At 37.7% G+C, this 27,686-nt stretch overlaps 3 protein-coding genes across 7 annotated transcripts in view; 2 read left to right on the top strand and 1 right to left on the bottom strand.

The window, feature by feature from the left end:
• The first annotated feature begins 1,159 nt into the window (after positions 1-1,159).
• Positions 1,160-6,532, top strand: CEBPZOS (CEBPZ opposite strand). 4 transcript variants are annotated; one of them, XM_059188594.1, is made up of 5 exons: positions 1,160-1,230; positions 4,050-4,165; positions 5,434-5,478; positions 6,071-6,155; positions 6,286-6,532. In XM_059188594.1, exons 2-4 carry the CDS (start codon positions 4,051-4,053, stop codon positions 6,151-6,153), a joined length of 243 nt encoding a protein of 80 aa, XP_059044577.1. In that variant the 5' UTR covers positions 1,160-1,230; position 4,050; the 3' UTR covers positions 6,154-6,155; positions 6,286-6,532. The 4 variants fall into 4 exon arrangements, with proteins under 4 accessions (XP_059044577.1, XP_059044575.1, XP_059044576.1 ...); XM_059188592.1 differs by lacking the exon at positions 1,160-1,230 and adding an exon at positions 1,237-1,343; XM_059188593.1 differs by lacking the exon at positions 1,160-1,230 and adding an exon at positions 1,237-1,386.
• CEBPZ (CCAAT enhancer binding protein zeta) lies at positions 5,996-27,677 on the bottom strand. The gene is made up of 16 exons (XM_059188585.1): positions 27,480-27,677; positions 23,558-25,059; positions 20,417-20,648; positions 19,665-19,845; positions 18,450-18,538; positions 15,644-15,697; positions 14,993-15,095; positions 14,824-14,892; positions 13,254-13,320; positions 11,839-11,939; positions 10,984-11,041; positions 10,516-10,709; positions 10,018-10,107; positions 7,250-7,311; positions 7,089-7,170; positions 5,996-6,326 (listed from the first exon to the last, which is right to left on the bottom strand). Exons 1-16 carry the CDS (start codon positions 27,633-27,635, stop codon positions 6,187-6,189), a joined length of 3,180 nt encoding a protein of 1,059 aa, XP_059044568.1. The 5' UTR covers positions 27,636-27,677; the 3' UTR covers positions 5,996-6,186.
• NDUFAF7 (NADH:ubiquinone oxidoreductase complex assembly factor 7) overlaps positions 6,101-27,686 on the top strand; it is a 50,198-nt gene continuing 28,612 nt past the window's right edge. The window contains exons 1-4 of one of the 2 annotated variants that reach the window (XR_009357390.1): positions 6,101-6,155; positions 19,103-19,127; positions 19,221-19,249; positions 27,089-27,214. Coding sequence is in view for 1 of the 2 variants with exons in the window: in XM_059188589.1 (XP_059044572.1) it covers positions 27,127-27,214 (88 nt within the window). In the remaining variant the exon portion in view is untranslated. The remainder of the gene's footprint in view (positions 6,156-19,102; positions 19,128-19,220; positions 19,250-27,088; positions 27,215-27,686) is intronic. The other variant, XM_059188589.1, reaches the window with a different exon arrangement.

Raw genomic sequence — 27,686 nt, 5'->3', positions numbered from 1 at the left:
AGCAAGAGAAGTGCTACTTCCTAGTGTAGTACAGGATTGAAATTTACTTTGGAATCCCACATATAGGGGGAGGGTGTAACCTCTTGGTATTTTGGGAGTTTTTAAAAACTGGCTTCCCCTTCAGAAGTTGAACACCAGCAAGACAGAGGTGGATGCTGGAAACGTTCAGGGTCCAGGGCAGTTTAACTGGTGACACTTTGTCATCCTAGACTGGGGGTGATGGAGAAGCACTCCACTCCAGCACTGGGCAGCTGGCAAGCAGGAATCTTGCCCTCACTTCCCCAGCCTCAGGAACAGTGCTGCTAGAGGCTGTAGGTCCCCACTGCTCTGTGTCCTCTGGCCATTAGAAGGGATGGCTGGGTAATCACCAACATCCTGGGCTTCTCTTCTGCAGTAGGTGTCCTCTGGCACTAGTAGCAATGGGTCATCCAATCCTTTTGTCAGGTGATTAAAAGAGCTTCATTCTGAGGATCCCAGACAGGTCACTCTTTCTCTTTCCGTGGGAGAATGGACAGCAGACTTCCTAGGTACTTGTTAATGATGAGATCCCTGCTGCCCCTGCTCTTATGACCACAGCAGAGGACTGGAACTTTGGCTAACTTCTGTGCCTTGGACATGATGAAGCAAAGGAACTTCATTCGGGTCACTTGCATCCCTCTGCTAGAGTTAACAAATCAGGGTCACACGGAATGTACAGCCTCCCAAAAGAGACTTTGGGAGGGGTGGGTGCTGGAGACTTAGAGGAGAATGAACAGGACTTATGAACTGCGGAATTTGAGCATTTGCATTCCAGGGGTAGGGCTGCGGCAGGCTAGCTACGTCTGCCTACTGAAGTAGGTCTGCATTTCTAACAAGCTCCTAGATGATGACCATATTTCTGACTCTTGGAGACTATCACACTTTGGGTTGCAGAGTGTAGAAAAATAATTGAACACAGGTTTTTCGAGTCAATGTCTTATGTTCAAATCCAGTTTTGTCTCTTGTTAGCTCTGTGATTGTAGGCAGGGTAAAATTCTCTTTCTTTGTAAAATTAGACACTCATAGCACGTATTATGACATAGGGTTTTTGTGAGGATTAAATAAATTCACAGACAGCCCGCAGTCAGGATTTGCTCTCAGTAGGAAGAGATCGATAAAGGGTAATTACGGTATGGGGGCGGGGCCAACGCCGGGAAGGGCGGGGCTTTGCCAAACCTTGCGCACGCGCAGTCCTGTGTGCAAGCACCTCAGGTAAGAGAGGGGTGATGGCTCGAGTGAGGCGTCCTCACTTGGGCTCGACAGAGCACGAAGTGGGGCAGGAGTTTGGGGGGCCTCGCCAAAGTTCTGGGGTCATACGGAAGAAGGTTGGGTGTCACTATATCCATTCAGCGGGAAGGCGCGGGACAGGTCCGAGTGTTTCCGGGTCGCAAGGCGGGCGACCTTGTCGCCGCAGTCGGGCGGTGCGGCCTGCGCTGCCCACTCGAGTTGGCTGCGGGCCGCGCGGGAGCGTCCGGGCAGGCGGGAGAGCGCTGGGGGCAGCCGGGGGCCCGCGGGGTGTGCACCGAAGACCCGGGGGACGGGGAGCCGCGAGGGCCTGAGGACCGCGGGTAGCCAGCCTGACGCGCTCTCGGAAGCCTCGCTGGTGCCTCGGTTCTGGATCGTGGGAACCTGCGAAAAGCGCTTTAGCTGATAAAACCCAGGGTTGCTGAGAGACCTTGCTCTCCAACATGTAGAGTGCGAGACACCTTGCCGTGTGATACATCATTTTGCCGGAGAGGCTGAGGCGCGTCGTTTTCCAGCTGTAGCGCGCAGACGAGGCGTTTTCCGACGTAGCATTGCACGTTTAAGCTTGTGCACCTTGAGTCCGCTTCTCAGCCAGTGTGGTGCAAACCCCATGACACACAGCGCTGCTTTTCTTCGAGCCCACTGGAAGACGGCTTTATTTCGTTTATGTATCTACATATGTATGTAAAGTAGGCTCCACGCCCGATGCGGGGCTTGATCTTAGGACCCTGAGAAGAAATCCGTGGTTCCCCTGACTGGGCCACCCAGGTGCCTCGAGCACTGCCTTGTTTTAAATTTCACCTAAATTCCATCCTTCTCCAAAATCCGGTCTAATCTTATTCTTTCTCTGCCAGCTAGTAGCCCAACTCTGTCGTGGACAGGTATGCCTTTGGTGGTCTTTATCACCCAGGCTTTATCAGTCGTTAAAAACACCTTTCCTGAAGCTGAGGGACTTGTTATGTAAAATGTGTATACATGTATTTTTAAGAGGTAAATGCTGTAACAGTGTTATTTGTACTTTATTTTTTGAACCCTTAACCTCACCTCCCAACAAAACAAAACCACATTTTACTAGGATTCCTTATATTGAGGACATTGCTGCAGGCACGCTTTATTTTTAACTTAATTTTTTTTTTCACCTATTGCACGTTAAAAATTACCCCAAGAGAGGTCCTGTACTGATCATGACTTAGTCCCTGTCAGATACAGCATCGTAAATAGCAAAACAGTTCTCCCCACCCACTCACCTGCCTGTTGATTATATGTAAGTTCTTTTTTAACTTCCTTGGCTTCATTTTTTTTTTACGATAAAAATAATAAAGTTTTAATCTTTAAGTCCCCAGGATGATCACATTATCAAAATGAAGGAAGGGACACCTGGTAAAGCAATTAATAGGATAATCCTACAAAAATAGGGTATTTAATTACCCCACTCTCAGGCATTGTGAAAAGGAGTCAAGAGGAAATGGTGTGAGCATTTCATGGTGGTGAGCAGACAGCTGGGACTGTAGAGTATTAGAGATTTTACTGTCTCCGCACAGAGGGCAGAGAACAGTACGGCAAAGAGCATACATCAGACAGTATCAAAATCCCAAGATTAGAAACGACTGATTTCTCCTGTTGTTGGGATTATAGGGAGGCAGAGTAAGAACTTGCATTTACATTTCATAGATTCAGTAAGAGTCCTATGTTACTTTTTTTTTTTTAAATATTTTATTTATTTATTTGACACAGAGAGATCACAGGTAGGTAGAGAGGCTGGCAGAGAGAGAGAGAGAGAGGGAAGCAGGCTCCCCGCGGAGCAGAGAGCCCGATGCAGGACTCCATCCCAGGAACCTGAGATCACGACCTGAGCAGCTTAACCCACTGAGCCACCCAGGCGCCCCCTAATGTTACTTTTTTAAAAGCTTACTATATAGCCCTTTCCCTTGTTCAGCTTTTACGTTGGAGAAGGAGAATGAAGACTCAAACCCTTTTTTGGATTAGCTTTTATTTTAGTGAAAGGAAGAGAGTCCAGATCTAAAGTCTAGTTTGCCACTTACTGGGTGATGGTGGCTGGTTTTCCTCCTGGTCTAAGGGCATCTTGTACAGAAGTCATTTGGAGTTGCTTGCAAATGCACACCTTACTGGGATGCTAACCGTGGACTTGCTGAATCACAGTTGAGGGACTGGGGAACTGCAGGTTTAGGCCCAGAAATGTACATTTTTAACAAGTCTTTTGGGTGATGTAGTTAGTTTGAAAATACTTTTAGAATAGCAGCTCCTCAGAACAAGTTGGTTTCTTTAACTTTATATAAAATACTTGGGCTGTGGCACATAGTTCAAAATATATTGTATAAATAAAACCTCCAGCTATGAAACATAAACAATCACTTATAGAATAACCTTACTTTTGTAGTGTACTTTCAAAGAGTTTTCACATATGGCACCTATTAGATCATATCTTAATTCCTAGCTTGGCTAAAAATAATGATTTACCTTATCAATATTCTATTCTTAGGCAATTAAAAATCTTAATTCCATCAATTGTTAGTTCTTTTTACAGTGCTTTTATCAGTTTCATCTCCTTTTTGTGCTTTTTCTAGTGGTGTCTTTGGTGCATTGTGTGGGGTAGAGAATGAAAACTAAGATTGTGGGACATACCAAATACAATAAGCATACAGTAACTTTAGGGTTTTAATCCCTAAATTATTCAGACTGTAGGAATGGAGTTGCTTTTGTGGAAAAGGTATTCACTTTGTGTATGCTCATTCAGGTTTACATGTATTTGTTATTGTTGAACTTAGGATGGCCCGCACTATGGAACCAGTGGCAAAGAAGATCTTTAAAGGAGTTTTAGTAGCTGAACTCTTGGGCGTTTTTGGAGCATATTTTTTATTTAATAAGATGAACGCAAGCCAAGGTAATCCTAATTAGTAGTTCATGTTTTCTAGGGGGGTGTGCAGTTTGCTAATACATTGAGGTACTAAACAGCATTTTTAGAGAAATTGCTTCTTCAGTATATTGGGCATTTTGGGTTGCTGGAGGGGAGGGGTAGGGAATGGGGGGCTAAATGATGGGCATTGGGGAGGGTATGTGTTGTGGTGAGTGCTGGGTGTTATGTAAGATTGATGAATCACAGACCTGTACTTCTGAAAGAAATAATACATTATATTAACACTGAATGTTAACCTTTTTATGGACGTAAGAAATTTGGTGTTAATTATTGTGGACTTAATGACTCTTCTCCCTAAATGTTACTTGTAGACTAGGGAAAATGTTTCATACTTGGATTTTACTTGTCTGGGGCACAGAGCAAGTGTCTGGTCTGGCTTAGTTTGGGAACACAGGTGGAAGAAATTCAGCCTGCTGCTTATACCTCATTGTTTCGTAGACTGAGAAGTAGTGGTGGAGCTGAGTTGTCAAGTAACCAGTTTCAAAAGCGATCAGAGTTCCTCCTCTGCTATCAATAACTGGGTACTTAAAACCTTTCCCATGCCACCAGCTGCCACTGAAAAGGTGCTGTAACACATTCTGGAGGGAAATTTTATATTAGAGCCCTCAACTTTTAAAATGAGGAAATGCTGCTTCTCTTTCCCTAGAGCAGGTAATAGTAGTCCTGGGGGTGGTGGCCATCTTTGAAACTTGTCATTTGTCCTCTTAAGGTACTTCACTGAACACTGTGCTCTAGGATGCTCAGCCACTTGTGAAGTATAAGTGTATAAAAGAAAACATTCGAACAGTATCTAAAAACAAATTCAAGTTTCTAATTCCACAGCAAGGTAAAATGGAATCCAAGATGTATTCCAGTATTCCATTTTACCTTGCTATGGAATTAGAAACTAGACTCTATCCGATTTTTGAAGTTGATCTCAAACTTCATAGTTACTAAGAGTTACACAATAACATGGAAAAATTACTTTTCTAAATAAATATTTCTAAATAAATTACATCATATATATAGGCCAAATTTGAAAAAGTCCAAAGTAACTATGGGGGGACAACATGCAAGGCAAGTGCAAATTACACCCAGTGCAGCAGAGAGTTCCTGATTACCAGGACCTTAACACACATTTCTTATCTATAGGATTCCTGTCTCATAGACCCTAGAGCTAACGCTAAATTATGGCTCCATGTTTTAGTATGATGAATTTCTAGTCATGTCTAATCTTAAGACCTTTCTTTCATCAGATTTCAGGCAAACGATGAGCAAGAACTTTCCCTTCATCTTGGAAGGTAGGTTTTTGCTTAAGAGAATAAAACAACTTTTTCAGGCACCCTTTAAGTTGAGGAATTTCTTTATGACCAATTAAAGGTTAAAAGGCTTTTTTTTTGGTGATGTCAGTTTCCAAGAAAAATTACCGTTTATCCCTATTTTAGCTCTTTCTGAGGACACATGGTGGCAGAAATTCTCTTTTGGAGATGAGTAGTTACCAGTGGTTGAAAACTTTGGAATGAAACATGTTTGAAGTGATGGTGACAAACCACAGCTTAAAACTTCAGTGTGACCTCTGATTTGCTAATTTCTTGAAGCAGTTTCTTTGTCCAATAGTGGTAATTGTCCACCTTATGAATAGTTGTAAGGGTTAAACAAGATGACATTATGTAATCACTTAGCACAATCATCTGGTATAAAGTAATGCTTAATAAATAGTGCTCATTATAAAACTTAGTATGGATGTTGGAGGGCTTTCGATGACATATGTATCCTATTATCTTTCTCATTTTACCATGTAGAAATAAGGAAAAGTGGTTTGATTTCTCTCAATATAGTTTAATTTTAACACCTTTACATGATTTTATAAATGACAGCTATATTTATTTATAGTTTATTACAAATCCATTGAAAAGTCCGGAATGTATGGAGTCAGAGAGCAAGATCAAGAAAAGTGGTTGAATAGTAAAAATTAGGAGTAAGTACAACTTAATTTATAATTAGAAAACTCATTTTCTTTGCTTTTTAATTTTTTGAGTGGTTTTCGGCCTCTTCTTTTTGAAATTTTTCTTCTTCTTGATGATACTTTTCACATCTCTGTTGTGCAGCCAGTCATCGCGTTCAGCCTCCCATCTAAGCTGTTTGTGACCTTTGTGGGGGAAAAGAAAGATGAGCACACCACATTGTGGACTCCTGGCCCCATAGAAGAAGACAGAAACTTCTGGTCTCCCATGGCTCACAGTCATTTCCCATCTATTTTGCAAATCCCTGCGTTTGTTTGTTGCTTTCCTTTGGCATTTATTGTTAAAGATTACTGTTTAACAAATAAAAGACTAGGAGAAGAAAGGAACAAAATGCTCTAAAGATTTTATTTCCCCTGAACACTTTCTTTGGGAAAAGAACAGAAGCCAGTAACTTATCAATATCAGAATAAAAATGTCTATAAAGTACTTACAAAGTTATTGGCAAATTCCTATTATATAAAAACAACCTGTCTAGATAAAAAAACTAAAGTAACTGTTTAAAGTAATTACAGTCTTTATTGCTGTAGTCTAAATGCTTTTTAATCCTATATGGTCCCCAGACAGAAATGAAAAAGCCATTCCTTCCAGGTCATAAGGAACCATTTTATTCATCCTTCCTAAAACGATCCTCCAAAAAATACTTACATCTTCAGAAGTTCTGAGTTAAGGCCATTTAAAAACCTCCATAAAAAAATTCAAGTTACTTGGGGCACCTGGGTGGCTCAGTCGGTTAAGTGTCTGACTCTCGATTTCAGCTCAGATCATGACCTCAAGGTTGTGGGATGGAGCCCTGCACCTGGCTCTGGGCTCAGCAGGGAGTTTGCTGGAGATTCTCTGTCCCTCTGTGCAGCCATCCCCCCAATCAATCAATTATTCCAGTTACTTACTTGCATTATCTTTGTTGGCCATGGCATTCATGCCAATGTTATCAAACTTGGATCCCATATTTTCATCCAGTAGGTGGCCAAACTTAAATAGAGATACATTTATTAGAAAACTCAAAACAATATAGAATAGCTAACTTCTTAAAACAGTATATTAGTCTTACCTCCTCAGCAGATACAAACAGGTTGGGGTCATTGAAATTTCCTTTCCTCTTTTTCCTTGGTCCTAAAAAAAAGTGTAAGCCTAGATTATTGAACTGTAAATCCAATGATTTAAAAAAAAAATCGAAATATAGTTGACATACAGTGTTACATTAGTTTCAGGTGTACAACAGTGATTCAACAATCTTTTAACATGGTTCTGTTATAAAAAGGTTGCATTTGGGTTAAAATACAGAATTACAGTGATCTTATAGCACCATTAAGTAGCTGGCATTTATTTATTTATTTTTAAAAGATTATTTATTTATTTATTTGAGAGAGAGAGTGAGAGAGAGAGAGCATGAGAGGGGAGAAGGTCAGAGGAAGAAGCAGACTCCCCATGGAGCTGGGAGCCCGATGTGGGACTCGATCCCGGGACTCCGGGATCATGACCTGAGCCACCCAGGCGCCCCAGTAGCTGGTATTTAAAGACAAATATAATGTATTTAAGAGTTAATAAAATTGTTGAGATGACAATAGTGTCTTCCTGCCTGCCTTTCAGATTTGGAAACACTGTTCCAGGTTTACCCTTTTTCACAGTATCTGCCAAGACTAATTACAAAGTTGACCATGGTTGAATTTTGGAATACTTAAGGCAAACTGTAAGATCTAGTTAAGTCAGAGTTTTTATTCTTTGGTCTAACTGTGAAGAAACTGATGGAGGGTACGTTTTTTATGTTATAAATGAAATTTTGTCTACACTTCTCAAAGTGGTTCTACGAAAGGAAAAACCACTTAACCTGTAATTCTGAACATACAAACTTCCAAAATAAACGAAAACACTTACTTTTAATATTTATTAAATTTTAATTCACACATTTAAAAATCACATTACCTAAAAATATATTTACTAAGAATACTGCTTTTATCCATTTTGACTTTTCTTGAAATAATATTGTTCAAATTTTTTGCATCTACTAGGGCCATTTTTAAAAGCAACTTTAGTAGGGAGTAAAATTCATCATAAAACTCAGCTGTTTTCATTTTCATGTGTATAATTCAGTATGTTTTAGTAAACTTATAGTTGTTCAACTATCATCACATTGCAATTTTAAAACATTTCCATTAACTCCAAAAGATCCATGGTGCCTATCTGCAGTCACACGCCCTCTCCCCAAGAGGGCTTTGTCTTTCTGGCTAGTTCACATAAGTGGGATCATATGATGTGAGTGTGGTCTTCTGTATCTGGCTTCTTTCACTTAGCATAACATTTCTTTTTTTTTTTTAATATTTTAATTTTTTTATAGGTTTTTTTTTTTTTATTTATTTGTCAGAGGGGGGTGGAGCGAGAGCGAGCACAGGCAGACAGAATGGCAGGCAGAAACAGAGGGAGAAGCAGGCTCCCTGCTGAGCAAGGAGCCCGATGTGGGACTCGATCCCAGGACACTGGGATCATGACCTGAGCCGAAGGCAGCTGCTTAACCAACTGAGCTACCCAGGCGTCCCACTTAGCATAACATTTCTGAAGCTCACCCATACTACAGTCAGTATCTCATTCCATTTTTTTGCTGAATGATATTCCATTACCTATTCATCAGTGAACAGACACTGGGGTTGTTCCCACTTTTTGGCTATTAATAGTGCTGCTGCAAACATTCATTAAAGTCTTTGCATGGGTATCAAGCCACTTTTGATAAAACAGTTTCTACAGCCTTTCATATAAAATTTTGTGTATATTATTAAGGAATTGCTGATGCTATTATGGAATATCTTCTCTTGAGTTAATATTACCATTTGTAGAGTACCCACAAAGGTTTTTTGTTTGTTTTCGTTCATCTTATAGACATATAACTGTTAATATCAACTAGTAAGCACAGTGCCTTCTTAAAGTTGCCTTAAGGTTTGTTTATTCATAATGATATCCAACATTTGCAAATGTAGGGTGAACACTCTTGCGGCCCCTAATTTATCAGTGTTTGAAATTCCTTGGCCTCCTTTTGTTTTAACCAATTCTGTCAGGTATCCTTTAATCTGCATCTGAAACTACTGTCAGCTGAGATCTGACATCTTTCAGGCTATTGTCTTCTGAAATAGTGCTTTATTATTCAAATAAAGTCACTGAAACAGCATCTTTTAATATGACCATCTCAGGAGGACTTAAGAATAAGGCAGCATTTCTCTCTGGAGATGATTTTAGGGAAAACTTTGTCTTATACTTAAGCATATGCTACTATTAAAGTGTCACTGGACATTACTCAGTGGAAGACAAAATCTGAAAGATAATGTTATAATTTATATACCAGGTAAATCATCTAATTAAGAGGATTGTCACTGTTAGTATTTCAAAGAGCTGATAAGTTTTGCAAGTTTAAGTGTCTGACGTTTAAAGCATGAAGAAAAAGCAAGTCTGTGTATTTATCACAGATTTCAGGAATCAAATACTTAAAATGCTTTCTACATTTTTATCAAAAAGCTAAAACTGTCACCTGACATAGCACCTTTTCCCTTTATTAGCATCTTACAAGTGTTAACATTAAAAGGCATAATCTGTTATGATACTTTAAAGATGATCTAGAGATATTTAAATGAGAGGAAGGAAGTTACGAGGAAAAAATATGAAGGTATGATGTGTGAAACAACTTTCACATATTAAAAACAGAGGAAACCGATGTTATCCATCATAAAAGCAAAAACAAAATTATACTAACCAATTTAGAAAATCTCCCAAAATGATAATGAGTAGTAACTTTCTCAGAGGCCCTACTTAGGTTTAAAAGAGATGTTTTCTTACCTTGAAATGATCCAGCAAAGTCAAAATCATTTGCCCCTTTTCTCTTGCCTCTCTTTGTCCTGGTTTTAGAGCTGACTTCATCATCAAGTTCTATTGCGCCCCCAAACAAAAACAAAACAAAAATAAAAACACTATTAAGCAATTTAAAAACAACAGAACTGCTATAAGGCAAAGATAAATAATGAATATTGTGATTAACTTGGAGAAGTAACTACTTTCTAACAATAAAAAAAGGGTAACTTAACAGCTCAACAGGTATTGTCCAGAAAGCCTATTAATTAAAATAAAAGCTCAAAACTCAACCTCTGTTGAATTCCAAATAAGAGGGGGAAAAGATCCTATTTAAATTTCTAGCCAACCTGATTATTAATTTGAATATAAAGTAATGTTTAAAAAAGGCTTCAACAGAAAAAACTAGCTTATACTGAGGAAAAAAGGAAAATACACTTTTTTGCCTTGTATTTTAAAAATGTTTACTTGGGGAAAAAAAGTGCTTACTTGGAATGCCCTCACTTTCATCGTCCAACACATCCATGAATGTTCCTCCATCTTCATCAATTTCAGTGAATTCTTCATTCATACTTCCTAAAGAAACTTCATCATCATCCAAGTTGTCAAGCTCATCATCACTGCCTTCTGAATCTTCATCTTCTGGGTCTTCCTTAGCACCTTTTCTTTTCTTTTTCATGTTGCTGAAGAAAAACAACATGTAGCAGAGAACATTGTTTTCTAATGTGTTTTTGGTGATTAGCAGGGTACTAGGCTATTAACAAAGTTAGACAGCCTAGAACCTCTATGCATTATTAAAGTCTACAATGAAAATACTACCTCCATTTCCCAAGCATATTTCAATAAATTTCTCCTACACATCACAGAGTCCTGTATTCTACTGTTCTGAGGAAAACAATTTAGGAAATGCTAAGAAAACAGTTTTTTAAAAAATAAGACTTAAGAAAAGTATTTTACCCGGCAAAATCAAGGTCATCCTTTCCGGAGGTGAAACAATTATCATCTTCAAATGTGTCTGTCAGAGAACAATATATAAACTGTCAGATAACAGCAAGGAATAACAAAGTTGACAAGTCCTCTATCTGAACCAATTAACACAGTCATTCTGCTATTTATGATACATAAACACCAAAATGATGTTTTATAAACCTGACTACTGCTTGTGTGTTTTATTAATCTACGTAAGCCTGTGAATATACTGACCTTAATTATTATTATTTTTTACGGACCTCAATTAAATTCCCAGACCAAAATGGATTCCAGTTAATTTCGGCTTTCTACAACTCTTTTAAGGAAAGAGGGTCAATATCAAAATGATATTTAGCAATTGCAATTCGTTTAAGTGCTTATTTTTAGTAGATACAATGTGCAAAAAAACTCAATGTAAGTTTTTCTAATTTCTGGTTTTTTGTTTCAGTCTAAATAGAGATTAAAATTTTATAGCTCTATGGATCACAAAGATAAAAGAGATGAAAGAGCACACTACTGATACCAATAGTGCAAGGAAATTAGGAACAGTAAAAATGGTTTCTCTTCTATAAAAGATTAGGCCTTAAGAATGAACACACGCCGCATAAATAGAAATTTATTTTTCCCGTGAACTGTCCACACACAATCCTAAATCTTTCTGGAGCAAGTGTGGGTGAACTACCATATGCCACTGAAATATTTTTTAGTTCTTCATTATCATTTGCATGGTATTCTTAGCTAAAGGATTTTTTAAAACTAAGATATCCTTACCACTAACATTCTATGGTTCTATAAGTAGAAAGATTATTTTACAGATTAAAGTTAAAGTTAAAAACAAATTACCAATCATTTTTTCAAACTCATCATCATCCACATCTTCTATACTTTCTTCATCTGCATTCCGTTTCTGTTTCTCTTTAACAATAGCAACTTTTTTATAATACCTGAAAAAACATGCATGTTATGTATCTTATTTTTTAAGATTTTATTTATTTAGACAGACAGTGTTGTGCATGCGCACGAGGTGGAGGGGAGAGGGAGAGAGAATCTCCCACGGACTCCCTGCTGAGCATGAAACCTGACACAGGGCTCAATCTCACAACTCAGAGATCATGACTTGAGCAGAAACCAAGAGTCAGACTAAGCCACCCAGGCTCCCTTATAATAATTGTATTAAATGGCCCATTTGGTATAATCAAAGCACCTATGACCAGTGACATAGACAAGTGTAAGAACTGTTAATTCAATTGGATATAAATGACTAAAATTTTTATTATAAACAAAAGTTCTGAATTAAAATAGCTAATTTCAAAGACTTAGGATTTAGTGCATAAAAACACTTCATCTTAATTGAATGACAATTTACATTAATTAAATTAAATGATAGGTTGTTTTAGTGTCAACACCAATGACCTAAGTGTTAGAAATAAGGCAAAAATGTGGCTCTAGATAACATCACAGTATTTTATCAGACCCATTCTAATATTGGGGTAGAATGAAACTTAGCATTCTGCAGATGAGATCATACTCTGAAAATTCTTCACACAAAATATTTTTAAAAAAGCAAATAAACAGAATTAACCAAACAGATAACAATAAGAATACTAGTAAGTTTAGGAGTTCTCTATGTAATAGCACAGTGAATTTTGCTAATTCTGCTTAGAGTTGTATTTTGGACAAATTATTCATGAGTTGCTTATCATAACGTTAGACGATAACAAATTTAAAGCCTATAAGATAATTACTATATTAAAAAAATAAATTAAAAGATTAGGTTTTATGAAGTCAAGAGTCATAAAATTTAAGCTACATTATTAAAAACACCCACAAGTTTACTTGTTTAAGTTTCAGTTAGATATCTTAGGATTAGAAAGCTGAATGATTTATAAATTGCTTTTGCAAAAAAAAAAAATAGGCTGACACACTATTTTTAAAAAAGATTTTATTTAAGAGAGCAAGCAAGCACAAGCTTGGGGGTGGGGTGGAGGGGCAAAAGGAGGAGAAGCAGACTCCCTACTGAGTAGGGAGCCTGATGTGGGGTTCAATCCCAGGACTCTTAAGATTATGACCTAAGTCGAAGGTAGCCCCTTAACCAACTGAGCAAGCCACCCAGGTGCCCCAAATGACATACCGTTAGATCTTTTCAAGATTGACCTATATTACTGAAGCCATTTTATGGAATCTAAAAATTTAATCTTTTCGTCCTAAAAATTTAAATTTTAATAGTTCCCCAAGTGAAACTTCATTGAGTATATTACCTGTAGAAAAACAGTTCATCCACTGGTATTTGGCTTTCTTCTTTTGCAAGGAACTCCTTACTATTTACTAGAAAAACAAATTAAGAAAAATTTTTTATTAAAGTAATCCTTTTTATGTTATCCAAGCTCATAAGACTACATACAGCATACCTCCAATTATAAAGTCTCAAAATTTAAGGAAAGGGGACAGAAGGGATCTTCTCGTGCAAAGGACAGTCTCTGGAAAAGTCTAAGTGCAGAAGACCCAACATTTGAAACTGTTTGTTGGCTACAATGACATACATAGCCATCAGTGCATCACAGTGAATGAACATGGTTTTCACTGTCCTCCAACCACATCCAGGACCCCAGTTTTAAGAGAAATAAAATTAAAGAGTTCTCTTAATTATCACTTTAAACTTATTGTCTCAGAGAAAGAAAGACAGTAACACCTGCCATTCTGGAACAGGAAGTAAAAGTAAACATTTATCCACAATCTTACTTAATACTGATGAAAATCAGGGAACAAGAACAAGGAACTACAAGAATATTTTCTCTCTTCACAAGGAACATTTCTAACTCATCTTGATTAAAACTGGACTTGGCTTCTAAATTCTAACTCTATTTAAACTTTGGCTAAGTCCATTACATCTCTGGATCTCTGTGAAATAAATCAGTTGGAAAGTAAATGATTAATAAAGCACCAATTAATCCTAGTCTCTGAATGAAAAGGAGCTGTGATTTATTATATAAAAAAACTAGTTGTGTGTGGGCTTTCTACTGAAACCTTAAGAGACAGCTTATGATGATCTTTAACTATAGGGCTACCTGGGTGGCTCAGCGGGTTGAGCATCGTTGGTTGAACCTCAGCTCAGACTGTGATCTCAGGATTGTGGGATCAAGCCCTCTGTGAGGCTCAGTGCTCAGCAGGGAATCTGCTTGAGATCTCTCTCTTTCTCTCTGCCCCTCCCCCTGCTCACAACTCTCCCTCTCTCCAAAAAAAAGAAAAAGAAAAAGATAGTTTTATATATATATATATGTATGGGATATATGGGGGGAGTCACTAATAAAGCTACAAATGGTATAAAAATTGCAAAATATTGCTAAATGGTGAAGCTGGGTGATAGTTACAGGGCATTCAATATAATCCTTGTGTATTTACTTTGGATGTTTGAAATTTTCTTTTTTTTAAGAGGTTTCTTTTTGTTTTTTTTTAAAAAGACTTTATTTATTTGACATAGATCACAAGTAGGCAGAGAGGCAGGCAGAGAGAGAGGGGGAAGCACACTCCCTGCTGAGCAGAGCCCAATGTGGGGCTTGATCCCAGGACCCAAGACCATGACTCAAGCTGAAGGCAGAGGCCTAACCCACTGAGCCACCCAGGCACCCCGGATGTTTGAAATTTTCTGTAATAAAGTTAAAAAAATAAAAGGCCCAGTCAGACATAATAAACTTAAGAATACATACAAAATTTTTGGGAATAAAAGATGGATACTTAGGTTTATCTGGTAATATGGAGCAAAGAATAATACAATTTTTTATTGACTTGTACTAGTCTTGTCAGCTTTAACTGTCGAGGCTTTATACTTACCAGCAAGACTACGAATATCCTTCATAAAATGTTTTCTTTTGGGTTGCATCACAACACTATCTGTGTTTTCTGAAATGTAAAAATTAAGACAGTGTAATATAAAACCTAGTTTTATTGCTCATTTATTAAATATCAACAGTGAAAACCAAATAATTAAATAGAAGCATACCTTTGCCTTTATGCGGCTTTGGATTTCGGTAAACAAACCGATCTAAGAATCTCATTAATGTGAAGTCCTGCAGTGGGTCCCCTGAATACTGAATATAATTTCCCTGAAAGGTGGAGAGGGGAGGAGGACTAAGAACTTAACTCAAATTATATATATGCATCCAGATAAGAAAAAAAAAGGAAAAACATCATCTACAATGCATCAAATATGCCATAAATGACCCTTCAAATATCCATCTCATCCCTCTTACTTTAAGAATTAAATACAATCATATATATACATACAGATTTTATGATAGACTGTTGATTTTATGAATAGGTAGACAATACTGTAAGTCATCTATTAACCAGAAACCAAACACTGAAGTGGACAATACAGCAAATGGGAAAAGGGAGGGCAGTCTTTCTTCAGGAGAAAAGCCAGAATGCAATAAATAACTGTTGCCATTTTCTAATAGCCTGTATTTCCATTCACCACACAGTGGGAAGAATTACCTACCCTACTGTATTAAAAAAGTCATTGGTCCTTTCCACCAGCAAAAAATGTTTATGATTCTATGTGGTGGATAGAAAACACTGTATGACCAACTACTAATTATCTAAAACTAGGTTATTTTTTTCTTATTTCTTGACTTTAGAATATTAGACTTACCTGAAGGATAGTTTTTGCAAAAAGGGCCACAGAGGGATGAAAATGCTCAGATAGCTAAAAAAAACAGAGGAAAGTCAACTCTTACTATAGTTATAAATACAAAGAATTAAAACTTAAGCCAATACATTAAAGAAGAGTGATTCTCAAAATGTTGGTCTCAGGAATGCTTCATACTTTTAAAAGTTAAGAATTTGGGGTGCCTGGGTGGCTCAGTCATTAAACGTCTGCCATCGGCTCAGGTCATGATTCCAGGGTTCTGGGATCCAGCCCCACATTAGGTGGGGGCGGCGGGGGGGGGGTCCTTGCTCAGCAGGAGGGCTGCTTCTCCCTCTCCCATTCCCCCTGCTTGTGTTCCTTTTCTTATTGTGTCTTTGTCAAATAAATAAATAAAATCTTTAAAATAAAAATCAAGACTTTAAGAGCTTCCAAAGTTTAAGTGGGATATATCTATTGATATTTACCTTATTAGAAATTACAACAAAAATTTTCTCTTCAGGGACACCTGGGTGGCTCAGTTGGTTAAGCAGCTGCCTTCAGCTCAGATCATGATCCCAGCGTCCTGGGATCGAGTCCCACATCGGGCTCCATGCTCAGCAGGGAGCCTGCTTCTCCCTCTGCCTCTGCCTGCCATTCTGTCTGCCTGTGCTCGCTCTCTCCCCCTCTCTCTCTGATAAATAAATAAAATCTTAAAAAAAAAATTTTTCTCTTCAGTTTTTATTTATCTAAGTAATCTCTATACCCACTGTGGGGCTTAAACTCATAATCCCCTGGGCAAGAGTCCCATGCTCTTCTGACTGAGCCAGCCAGGCACCCACAATAGGAAATTTAAGAGTAGGATAATTTCAGTTTTGTAAATTTATTTCATGTCTGGCTTAACAGAAGACAATGAATTCTCATACATGCTTCTGTATTCCCTGTTACTTTTTAGTTGGAAGTATAAAAAGACAATCTTGCCTCAAACAGATATATTGTTGGGAATAGGAGGGTTAACGGATAACCTTTCACATAATTGTGAAATTTCTTCTTTGATACTACACCCAAACTGAAGATTAGTTGCAATATGGAATCTGAAACCACATCAGCTTTTGGTACTTGCTACTCAAAATTAATTGGTCTACTATGAATAAATCTTTTACCATGACTTTGTAATACTGTGCATTTAGGCATTTGGAAAATACTGATTCAGTAAGTTATGGAGTTCTTCCACATGCTGGTTGCATTAGCACAAAAGTCATACTGTTAGTATCACCACTGATTTTATCAGAAAAATTTTTATAGGGCGCCTGGGTGGCTCAGTAGGTAAGGGGCTACCTTTGGCTCAGGACATGATCCCAGGGTCTTGGGATCCAGCCCCGCATTGGCTCCCTGCTTGGCGGAAAGCCTGCTTCTCCCTCTCCCTCTGCCTGCTGCTCCCCTACTTGTGTTCTCTAGCTCTCTGTCAAATAAATAAATAAAATCTTTTAAAAAACCAAAAAAACCATAAGTTTTTATATATTGAGAAAGTGTCAAATTCAAGGTAGTGGTTACAAAATCTTGAAATGTTTACTTTGCTTAAAAGCTTGAATTTTATCATTGACAACAAATACTGTTTGCTCTTTTGCATCAAATTAAATATTCAGTTCATTCACTTTCAAGAAAATGTCTCCCAAATACCTAATCTGAACAACCAGTCTACCTATCAACAAGTCTATGAAAAAAAGCAACTGAGTTTACAACCAACTACACAGGTACTTTTCTCAAGACACAAGACAACCTCATACTTAGATATACAGCAGAAGTACGTTATGGATTTTTGCTGGATATGCACAAAGACTATGAAAAAGCCATGTACTTTAGAGTCAAGATAATTACTAATTTTTCCTATTTCATCATTTTTATAAGATACTGGCTCTTTTTTCCCTGAAGGTACATGGCAGTGAAAAATATAATGGCTACTGTCCTTATCTGTACTAAGACACTAGCAGTTTTAGATATCATTTCTTTTTATTTTTTTATTTTTTAAAGATTTTATTTATTTATTTAACAGAGATCACAAGTAGGCAGAGAGGCAGGCAGAGAGAGAGGAGGAAGCAGGCTCCCCACGGAGCAGAGAGCCCGATGCGGGGCTTGATCCCAGGATCCTGGGATCATGACCTGAGCCAAAGGCAGAGGCTTTAACCTACTGAGCCACCCAGGCATTCCTTAGCTATCATTTCTTGAATATCATCAGTTCCACTGTTAACAGTGACAAAGGCAAATAATTTGCCTTGATATCATAATGAAAGTAGCTGTGACCCTGCAGACTCATTGAAAAGGTATCAAAGACTCACGGGAGTCTGTGTGGCAAGACACACACTTGCTTTTCCAAAGATAACACAGAAAGTTTATTGGAAATATGAGTTCCTCTAATGCATTTAAAAAGTAATTTTATACGCAAATAATTCTATCATCACAAAACTTCTCGGGGAGATCTAATGCATAAAGCAAAATTTATTTATAGCCATGTATAACATTCTTACTTTGCATCCACATTATTTAAGGTTTGCTACATGTGAATATGTATAAATGCGTAAATTTAATGTTTATCAAATGCTACAGAAATATGGGTTATAAAGCATTATAGTTGGGTGACATTCTTCAAATTGCTTCCTTCTGCCACTTAACTAATGTCTAAATATGGAAAAAATGGAAATTTCAAGCTGTTAAATTGATGAGGACAAATACAAAGCGCTAATGAATTAAAAGACAATTTAAAATTACCTTTAATTTTTAAAGCATTTTTTCATTTCATGAAAAATCACCATTTCAGATACCTTTAAAACATTACCTTTTTGAGTTCCCAAAGACTTGTATTTTCAGCTCCACAGAACAAAGGGTTTCTACTGAATGGATCGTATGTGCTTAACTGTTTGCCACCTGAGAACAAAGAAAAAATACCATTTCTTAAATGTTTTATTCCCAGCCCAAGAGTTCACTAAAACCACCACCATTAATGTTGTAACCAATAACTATAAAATTATATATATACATATATAGATATAAATATGTAACAGAATTATAATTTTGAACATTCTTAGCCAGGCATCCTACCTAAACATTCCAAGCCCCAACAAGAATTAGATATGGTACTGATGATAGTATTTGCTACTGAATAAACCAGGTAACAAAAGGTGCCCAAATCTGGGTCAATTAGGTTATAAGGGTTAAAATGGCAATGAGCCTGAAGATTAAATAGGTCTAAATTATTTTAGAACTTTAAATGCACTTAATATTTATTATTAAATTATGTCCAGGAATAATTCTCACTTGGAACAAGTTTTATGTTATCTTTGAAGAATTTTCAGAACACATTACAACAAACTGTCTACTTCACAATGCATGTGTTCATCATCCTTGTAAAGGACTATTCTCAGTTTAGTCTTCAGGGAAATTGATGGATTTTTCCTGGATGCTACCATACTTCTCTTTTATATTTCACAGGCAAACTGAAATTTTGGGAGATGAAGTAAGTTGACCAAGAGTTCCACAATAAGTTTGAAGAAATGGATCTGGCACATTTCTTGATCCCCAAGGTTTATTAGTGTGCTTTTTTTTACAGCTCAAATGAAGAGGCTGCATTTCCAAAAGGTATCTACTTTAATTTCTAAGATTAAAATTACTTTAAAACATGTAACGTTTTAGAAGTTTAATACATAATACGTTTAATAAGTAGACAAGTAATTCACTAAATTAAAAATTTACTTCTAAGTTCCTGAATACATCTGGTTATAAAAGCTCTACTTAAAAAAAAAAAAAAAAAACAAATATGGAGGACTTCTAAAATGGTATAATGTTAATTTCTATTGAGATCAAAGCGGGGGCCCTGGCTGGCGGCCATCAGTAGAGCATATAAACTTTGATCTTCAGGCTTGTGAGTTCAAGCCCCACACTAGGTACAGATTACTAAAAAAAACCTAAATCTTAAAAATAATAAAAGACCAAAGGAGAATCTAATTCCTGTTTAAAAGTTCGAAAGAACAACTGAAAGATTTAAGAAACTCACCTTTCAAATTATCAAAGTGCACCCAAGAAGCAGACTCTGATTTTTTTGTTTCCATAGCACTGTCTGACATAGTTCCTTCTGTCTCAGCTTTTTTTACTGGATCTGTTTCTTTATCTGCATCGGTGAATTTTTCTGTGTCTTCATCATCTTCTATGTCAATAAAATTCTCTTCATCAGACTCCTAAAACCATAGTTTAATAAATCTGCATTAGTCAACTGGAAGTCTGTATTCAGTTATATGAGGCAGTTTTGAAGACCGACTTGTTGCTATAATGGTGAAACACGAAAATTCCAGCAATCAAATTGATGATTGGTGACACACCACCTTCTTTTTTCTAAATTAAGAGAATTGAGTTTTGAGCCAAAATTCCCCCAAGACTTTGGCACTTTTTTACATGAAAACATTCAGCCCTCAAATTTCTGATGTATTATATAAATAAACCAATGAAGGAGGTGCTACTATGTCCATTTCACAACTGAGCAAACAGGTTTAAGAGATTCACTAGCTCTGTAACTATAACTACCTCATACAATTATAGTATAGTATAGTTTACTATGAGTAAAGGGGTCAAGTAACATGCCCACCTAGTAAAATTGTACACCTGGGACTAAAATTCAGGTCTGTCCAACTCCAGGACACACACATGTTCATGCTCCAGAGAACTAAGTAAGTTACTGTCATTGAAGCAAAGAAGAAAAATACCAATACATTTCAGAACCCACTCGATTTAAAAAGCAGTTGTAAGATATACCGGATGATCGTCTAGCTGACTTCTTAAACCTGGTTTTGCTTTAAGGATCTCAGACACAAGGTATAAAGCTCCACATATGAACGGTGGCATCTGTTCACAAGTAACTTGAAGTAACCTCTTCACAAAAGCCTTCACCCTGCGCAATACGATGTCAGCTTTCAGAGATTTGTAGACAAGATTAAGAAACATGGCTTGTTTAGAACACATCATCAATCCTGGATCCAACATCTTCCTGTAAAACAAAAATAAGATCAAAAGTTTATTCATAAAATATCTCTACAATCAGTAGTAAAGGCAACTGCTAACCTCATCTTAGGGATAATCTTCCTGTTTATTTTTAGATCAACAGACTTAAGATGTAAAATGGAAGTCAATGACCAAAACAGACAGAATGATGATCTTGGGGGAGAGTGGGAATATCACAGGAGAATGACCTTTTTTAGTAGTTTCTTTTCTTTTTCAGGGGTTTTCCATTCTCCAGCATAATTTTTATAAAGATCTAGAACCTCATATGAAAGGCTAATCCAAAACCAAATAATGAAAACTGACCTATGAAAGTAGTGGACTGGACCAGAGTTCTTACCCCATAGCTGGGGGACCAGAGGCTTCCACATAATTCTAATGAACACACATGTAGAGAATTGAACATAGTTTTAAAAATTTCTCTTTATCCTAGTCATTCCATCCTAGAGATGCTCCAACTGCTTTTGCCCTCTAGACATTAGGATATCCAAAATTAACACAAAATTCATGTGCAGTACTACTTCTTATTCTAAGCACTTCTATTAACATTCTCCCATTAATACTAGAAACGGAAATATGTAACCCTGTGAAGCATTTCCATATGGAAATGGACCCACTCTCCTCCATTTGTTAGTTCCATAACTCTGGTGATACTGACATATCATCCTATATTATTCAATATTTGATATTCAATTTTCTGTCTTCACATTTAAAATATTCAACATTTTCATCCATTTTGCAACTCATTTTTAAAACATTTGAGAATTTAGATAGGTGTCCCCAACATTTGACAGAGAACACCTTCTTGAAATTTTTGATAAATCATATTTTTGTAAACCAAATCACGTTTCCTTTATCTTTCAAATAATATTACAGAAAATTTTGTTTAAATGATTCTTAATAAAACCAAAAGAAATACTACAAGAAGGCTTAGATGCCATTTGAGGAAATCCATCTGTGAGAGTTTTTTTTTTTTTTTAAAGATTTTATTTATTTATTTGACAGAGAGAAATCACAAGTAGGCAGAGAGGCAGGCAGAGAGAGAGAGAGGAGGAAGCAGGCTCCCCGCCGAGCAGAGAGCCCGATGCGGGACTCGATCCCAGGACCCCGAGATCATGACCTGAGCCGAAGGCAGCGGCTTAACCACTGAGCCACCCAGGCGCCCCAATCTGTGAGAGTTCTTTGCAAGCAATAATTTAAAGAACTTAAGCATGTACTCCTCAGATAGACTGTTGTGTTAAAAACTGATTCCAAACATTGTCCAAAAAGTTCTTATGACCATCAAAAGTTATATTACAAAAACAAAACAAAACAAAACCCCAAAACTCTAAGATCCCCAAACCTCTAAATTTTCAGCTCTGGAACTCTTTCCAAACTAAAGTAGCCACTACTCAAGAAAACTGTACTCTAAAGAGTTATGGAAAGGACTCTTACGAAAACTTTCTTTTTGGTGTACCAGTGCAATCAGCAGCATGAGACATGAACTCCCAAAGCCCGCAGACCTGGATTTGCTGCCTAACTTGGCCTTGTCATGTCTGTCTGATTTTGTACAAATCACTGTACCTCACAGATCAGAGAAGTGTTAACAGGAATAAACTTAAGCTATTCATCTGAGTAATATTAATAACAGCAGCCAACAGCTGCAGAGCACTTACATGGGTTAACATACACATGAACTCAGTAATAAGTCCCAGTTTTGTCATTTTTTAGCTATGGAACCTTGGGAAGTTTTGTAATTTTAACAATAACCCTACAGGATAGGTGCATTCCCCTTCATTTTATAGACAAACCGGCCACAGTAAAATGGGATTAATCATATTTACCATTTTAAAGAGGATTAAATAATTTGTCCAAAGTTATAAAGCAAACTAATGGCTAGGACTTAAATCCAGGCACCATGGCTTAAGTTCAAGATATCAGTACATTATATTTGTCATAAGGTATGTTATGTAAAATCATTAAAATGAATAAGAAGGGAATATATAGTTTATTGGCATACTTAAATAGTTCCAAAGTGCTATTCAAAATATCACCCCTCAATAGGTTATGTATCAGGACAACTACAAAATTCAGTGAGCAAAATCTTAATCCCAATAATTTAAAAAACTCCAAAAATGCAACTCTAACCCTAAGAGATTTTCTTGTTTGCCATCTGTCCTCCTCAAAATGAATGTAAGCACCTCTAGGTGTGGGAATTTTGTTCAGTGCTATATGCAGATACCTAGAAGTGTCCAGCATATAGATGGCACCCAAAAAACTGCTGCTGAATGAATTACTAAATGGCTGTGTGAAGTTCAGGAGGAAGAAATATAGGACTGAGGATGTGAGTCAGGGGGAAGAGAGTGAAGGAAACTTCAATTTTATCTACAGTTCTAATTTTTTAATATTTGTAAGATTTAAAACATACAGCAGAATGCTGAATTTGAAATATTAGGTGGCAGGATACAGATACTTTTTTGGGGAAGCATATTTTCCTGTATTTTAACAAGTTCTCAAAAAAAAATGTATGTATGCTAGGGCACCTGGATGGCTCAGTGGGTTAAAGCCTTTGCCTTTGGCTCAGGTCATGATGCCAAGGTCCTGGGATCGAGCCCCACATCGGGCTCTCTGCTCAGCAAGAAGCCTGCTTCCCCTTCTCTCTGCCTGCCTGTGATCTCTGTCTGTCAAATAAATAAATAAATAAATAAATAAAATCTTTTTTAAAAAAATCATGTACATAAAACATGTAACATAGTTTTCCAACGGAAAACAAAGATTAATAACTTACTCAAAGTTGGTGATCCACTTTTCTAAATTTTTTGCCCCACAGAGGGGCACCATAGGTGTTGTGTATTAAATCACATTATTATTAAATCATGTTATTCCTCACAGTCACCTACTGAAGTGGTATGTACTTACCTATATAATGCTGCATAGTATCGATCTGATATTGTCTGCTGAGAATTCATTACTTGGAAAAGCAACATTAAAGCTTGTACACTGGTATTAAAATTCACAACATGCAGCACTTTAAAGAGTGTGTCGACCTGCTCCCTCACTTTGTCATCACCAGTCTGGGCATAAGGATATGCTCTATTTACTCCTGTTAAAAGGGCACTAAGCATTTTTGATTCAATATTTTTTTTCTTGATACAAGTCCGAAAAAAACAAAAATAGAGAGTAATTAACTTATTAGCTAATTCACTTTCTTCATGGGAAAGGACCATTTGATTTAAAAAGCAAATTGCATAATATTGTGCTTTGGAGCTGATATTTGAGCGAAAGAGCAGCCTTTCTACTTCGCCACATACAACTCCTTTCATATTGGGGTGCTTACAGAGCAATGTCTCTAACAGATGGGAGGCTTTCGTGGCTATTCTGTTCTGAGGATCTCCCAGTTTATTTACCACCTGCACAAGAAGAGCCTTTTCTTCCTCAGGTTTATTACAAAGAAGCTCATGAGCTACAATAAGAGCTCGAGTTTTAGTGGCTACTAATGAATCATGACTTAAAGTTTCTAAGACCTGCACGAATTCAGCCACCAGGTGTTTCAGCTGGTGTTCAAAATACCATAATATTAGCCTTCTATCTCTTGAGTCCCTGTTGCCACTGGCCAACTGTTCTAGTTTGTCGAAGGGATGTTGGCTGAAAATCCGTAGCTTCCGGCTGTCTGGCAAAAGGTCTGTAATGAGTAATTCTTTGAAAGTATCCAAAGCCATGAGGCATTGCTGTTTGCTACCCTTCTTTTTCACAAGGTTCACAAGAGTTTCTACAAATTGGAGTGTGTGAATAGCATCATCCTGAATAAGAAGAATCATGGCTGCCATCCTGTCCCCTAGTGTCCCCGATGACACAATTGTCTTCATCCAGGTAGAAGAAGCTCCCTTCTGGTTATTTGTCTTGTTTTTGAATAAGTTGATTTCATGCTCATACAGTTTCTGAGCCAAGGTTTTGTACTTAGACACAACATCCTGAGGCTGGGGTTCCAAAGAATATTCATTGCTGTACTCTAGATCATACCATTTGCCTCCAGGTTTGAGTAACAATGTTTGTCTCTCAAAAAATTCAAAGATATCCTGTTGTTTATCTTTCTTAACTTTTGGGGTGACACTGGTGTTCTCATCAGAATGTTGTTCTGGCTTCTTCTTATTTTTCACCTTACGGAGTGATGTCCTTTCACTTTGTGCTGCATTTTGCTTTTTATTATCTACTTGAGATACTCTTGCTTCTTTTTTGCTGGCATTTTCGTTTTTAGCTGGTTCATCTTCTTCAACTAAGAAAGCTTTTGCATACTTGGCCAAACTAAGATTTTGGATAAATGCTTTCAGTTCACCTTGCTGAAGGTCATCGATTGCTCCTTTTTTGCCTCCATCCACCACTTCCTCATTTTCATCCAAAGTAGCCAGCATAAGGTAATCTTGCTGCATTAAAACATAAGCAAGTTAAAAAATAAATTATAAATCCAAAGTTTAGAAAAACTTCAAAAGTTAATTTGAAATATCTATATCTTTATTTTTTTTTTTAAAGACTTTATTTGACAGAGAGAGATCACAAGTAGGCAGAGAGGCAGGCAGAGAGACAGGGGAAGCAGGACCCCTGCTGAGCAGAGAGCCTTGGATGTGGATGCAGATGCAGGGCTCTATCTCAGGAACCTGAGATCATGACCTGAGCAGGAAGGCAGAGGCTTAACCCACTGAGCCACCCAGGCACCATGAAATCTGCATCTTTAAAATCAATTAAATTCAATGATATTGCCTGGGCTCCCACCCAACCACCATGTAAATTCTCCACCATTCACATGTGGAAAAAAAAGCTATAATAGGAGAATGTCCACCATAATTAAAATAATTTCAGAGTAAACAAAACCTTTCGGAAGGACATAAAATGCAGGACCTTAAAGGTAAAGATGGGTAAAACTGTCATTCTCTCAGACGAAAAAACATACAAAAGTCAAGACAAATAGTAAATTGGAAAAAAAATACTGGCAGTTGTCTCTGATGTCGGTTGACATCAGAGTAATTGGGCTTAATATTTAATGTGAAAGTTCCTACATATCAGTTAAGGAAGTGATAACCCAAAGATCTGCAAAGTATATAAACAAAAGGTTCACAAGGGAAAAGTGATTTTTTAAAAATGTGAAAAGGTGCTCAACTTCATGGACATTAAGAAAAATCCAAATTAAAACCATGATGCATCCATTTTCTAATCTGTCAGATAAAAAAGATAAAACTGACAGGTGTTGTTGGGGAGATGGTGGGAGGAAGAGGCACTTTCTTACGTGGCTGATGGAAACGTAAACTAGCACCTCTATGGAGGGCAACTTGTTACCTTCAAATCAAAATACAAGACACACATCCTTTGATCCAGCAGTTCCATTTCTATCAATTTAGATTATATATATGTTCACAAATATGGGAAAAGATCTATTTTCAAGGTCATTTACTGCAGCATTAAAATAGCAAGACTGACAACCTAAACATCCACAATAAATGGCTGACTAGATTAAAACAATGATTTATGCAGGCATAAAACCAATGACATAACTTTATATAATGTTATAGAAGAATCTTTAAGACAGCAAGAAAAAGTATACACAAAATATTATACAGTACAGTACCCTTTGTGTAAAAAATAACATAGGTGTATGTTTGTTTGGAAGATACAAAAGACACAAAAATACTTGCTTTGGCTAGTAATTGCATGGCTAGAGATAAAGTGGGAAAGAAGACTTTTCATCAAAAGTGAAAGAACTTTTTTTTTTTTTAAAGATTTTATTTATTCATTTTACAGAGAGAGATCACAAGTAGACTGAGAGGCAGGCAGAGGGAGAGAGGGAAGCAGGCTCCCTGCTGAGCAGAGAGCCCGATGCGGGGCTCGATCCCAGGACCCCGAGATCATGACCTGAGCCGAAGGCAGAGGCTTAACCCACTGAGCCACCCAGGCGCCCGTGAAAGAACTTTTTTAAAAGAACTTTTTTGTAGTATGTGAAATATCGCCTATTCAAAAAGTAAATACAACACAAGTATAGTGCAAACTCTGATTCTGCCCCTGTAAACTGCATTTCTCTTGCCCCTACAGCTCTCCCCACCCACAGTATCAAAACACGTGCTAAAAAAAAGTAAGCTAAATTCCAACACGTACTTGCTCCAGATCTTCTAAGGTTTTGCATCAAACTCAGAGGAAGGCCTATATTTTACCTCTGACGTCATTTATTACTCTCCCTTTACCTCATTCTGCCTCAGCTACACTGACATTTTTGTTGTTTACAGATGGCTCGCTTTCTTTCCTACAGTTTTGTTCCTAGACATCTCAATGATGATTTCCCCAATAACCTCATTTAAAACTGTTACGCCTTTCACACTGATTATCTTGTTTTCTTCTCCGTCGCACCGCTCAGCATCTGATACACAATATTCAGAAGTTTGATTACTGATTGTTCCCCTTACGTAGAACGTTCCACGAGAGCAGAGGGCTTCTAGAGCGTAAACATGTGCGTGTTCTGCGTGAGAACAGAAGTTAAGATTCCAACAACACTGGGGTTCGGAACTCGATGCCACGACCTCAGGACCCCGAAAGGTCAGTCTTCGCCGACCTCATGGAGTGCCAGTTATAAATAAGTGAAATGAGAGGGTCCTAACAAAGGCCACACCATAAAAACGTTCAATTCCAAAGGACTCTTCCCGTGTAAAAAGCTGTGGGAAAGAAGAGCGGGTAGCGCACAGCGCACACTTCGAAGCTGGGATCTGGGTGCAGGACGCTCTCCCACACTCCCGCTGCGGGGCCACTAGTGAAACCACCCCTCGCGCATCTGTCCCCTTGTCCGCGAGTCCAAGGCCATTACCTTGGTGCCTCCGAGCCGTAATACTTCCTCCAGAGAGAACCCATTCTCGGCTTCATCCTGATCCTCCTCGCTGTCCTCGTCCGGATCTTCTACCGCCTCCTCTCCCCGCCAGGGCCGCTTGGCGTGGAACTCCAAAGGTTTCTTGGAGGCCGCCATCACTAGCAAAGCACGCGCAGACGGCCCACAGGCTCCTTCCGCTTTGCGGGG

Source organism: Mustela lutreola, chromosome 9, assembly GCF_030435805.1.
Source record: "Mustela lutreola isolate mMusLut2 chromosome 9, mMusLut2.pri, whole genome shotgun sequence".
NCBI classification, from domain to species: Eukaryota; Metazoa; Chordata; class Mammalia; order Carnivora; family Mustelidae; genus Mustela; species Mustela lutreola.
Note: the sequence above shows the minus strand (reverse complement) of the source record. Positions and strands in the feature narration are given on the sequence as shown.

Coding starts and splice junctions, on each gene's coding strand:
- CEBPZOS (XM_059188591.1), top strand. Junction 4,166..5,433: donor TAAGATGAACGCAAGCCAAG/GTAATCCTAATT, acceptor TTCTTTCATCAG/ATTTCAGGCAAACGATGAGC. Junction 5,479..6,070: donor CTTTCCCTTCATCTTGGAAG/GTAGGTTTTTGC, acceptor ATTTATTTATAG/TTTATTACAAATCCATTGAA.
- CEBPZ (XM_059188585.1), bottom strand. CDS start 27,635: ATGGCGGCCTCCAAGAAACCTTTGGAGTTCCACGCCAAGCGGCCCTGG. Junction 15,698..18,449: donor GTCTTTGGGAACTCAAAAAG/GTAATGTTTTAA, acceptor TGTTTTTTTTAG/CTATCTGAGCATTTTCATCC. Junction 6,327..7,088: donor GGCCAACAAAGATAATGCAA/GTAAGTAACTGG, acceptor TCCCCCACAAAG/GTCACAAACAGCTTAGATGG.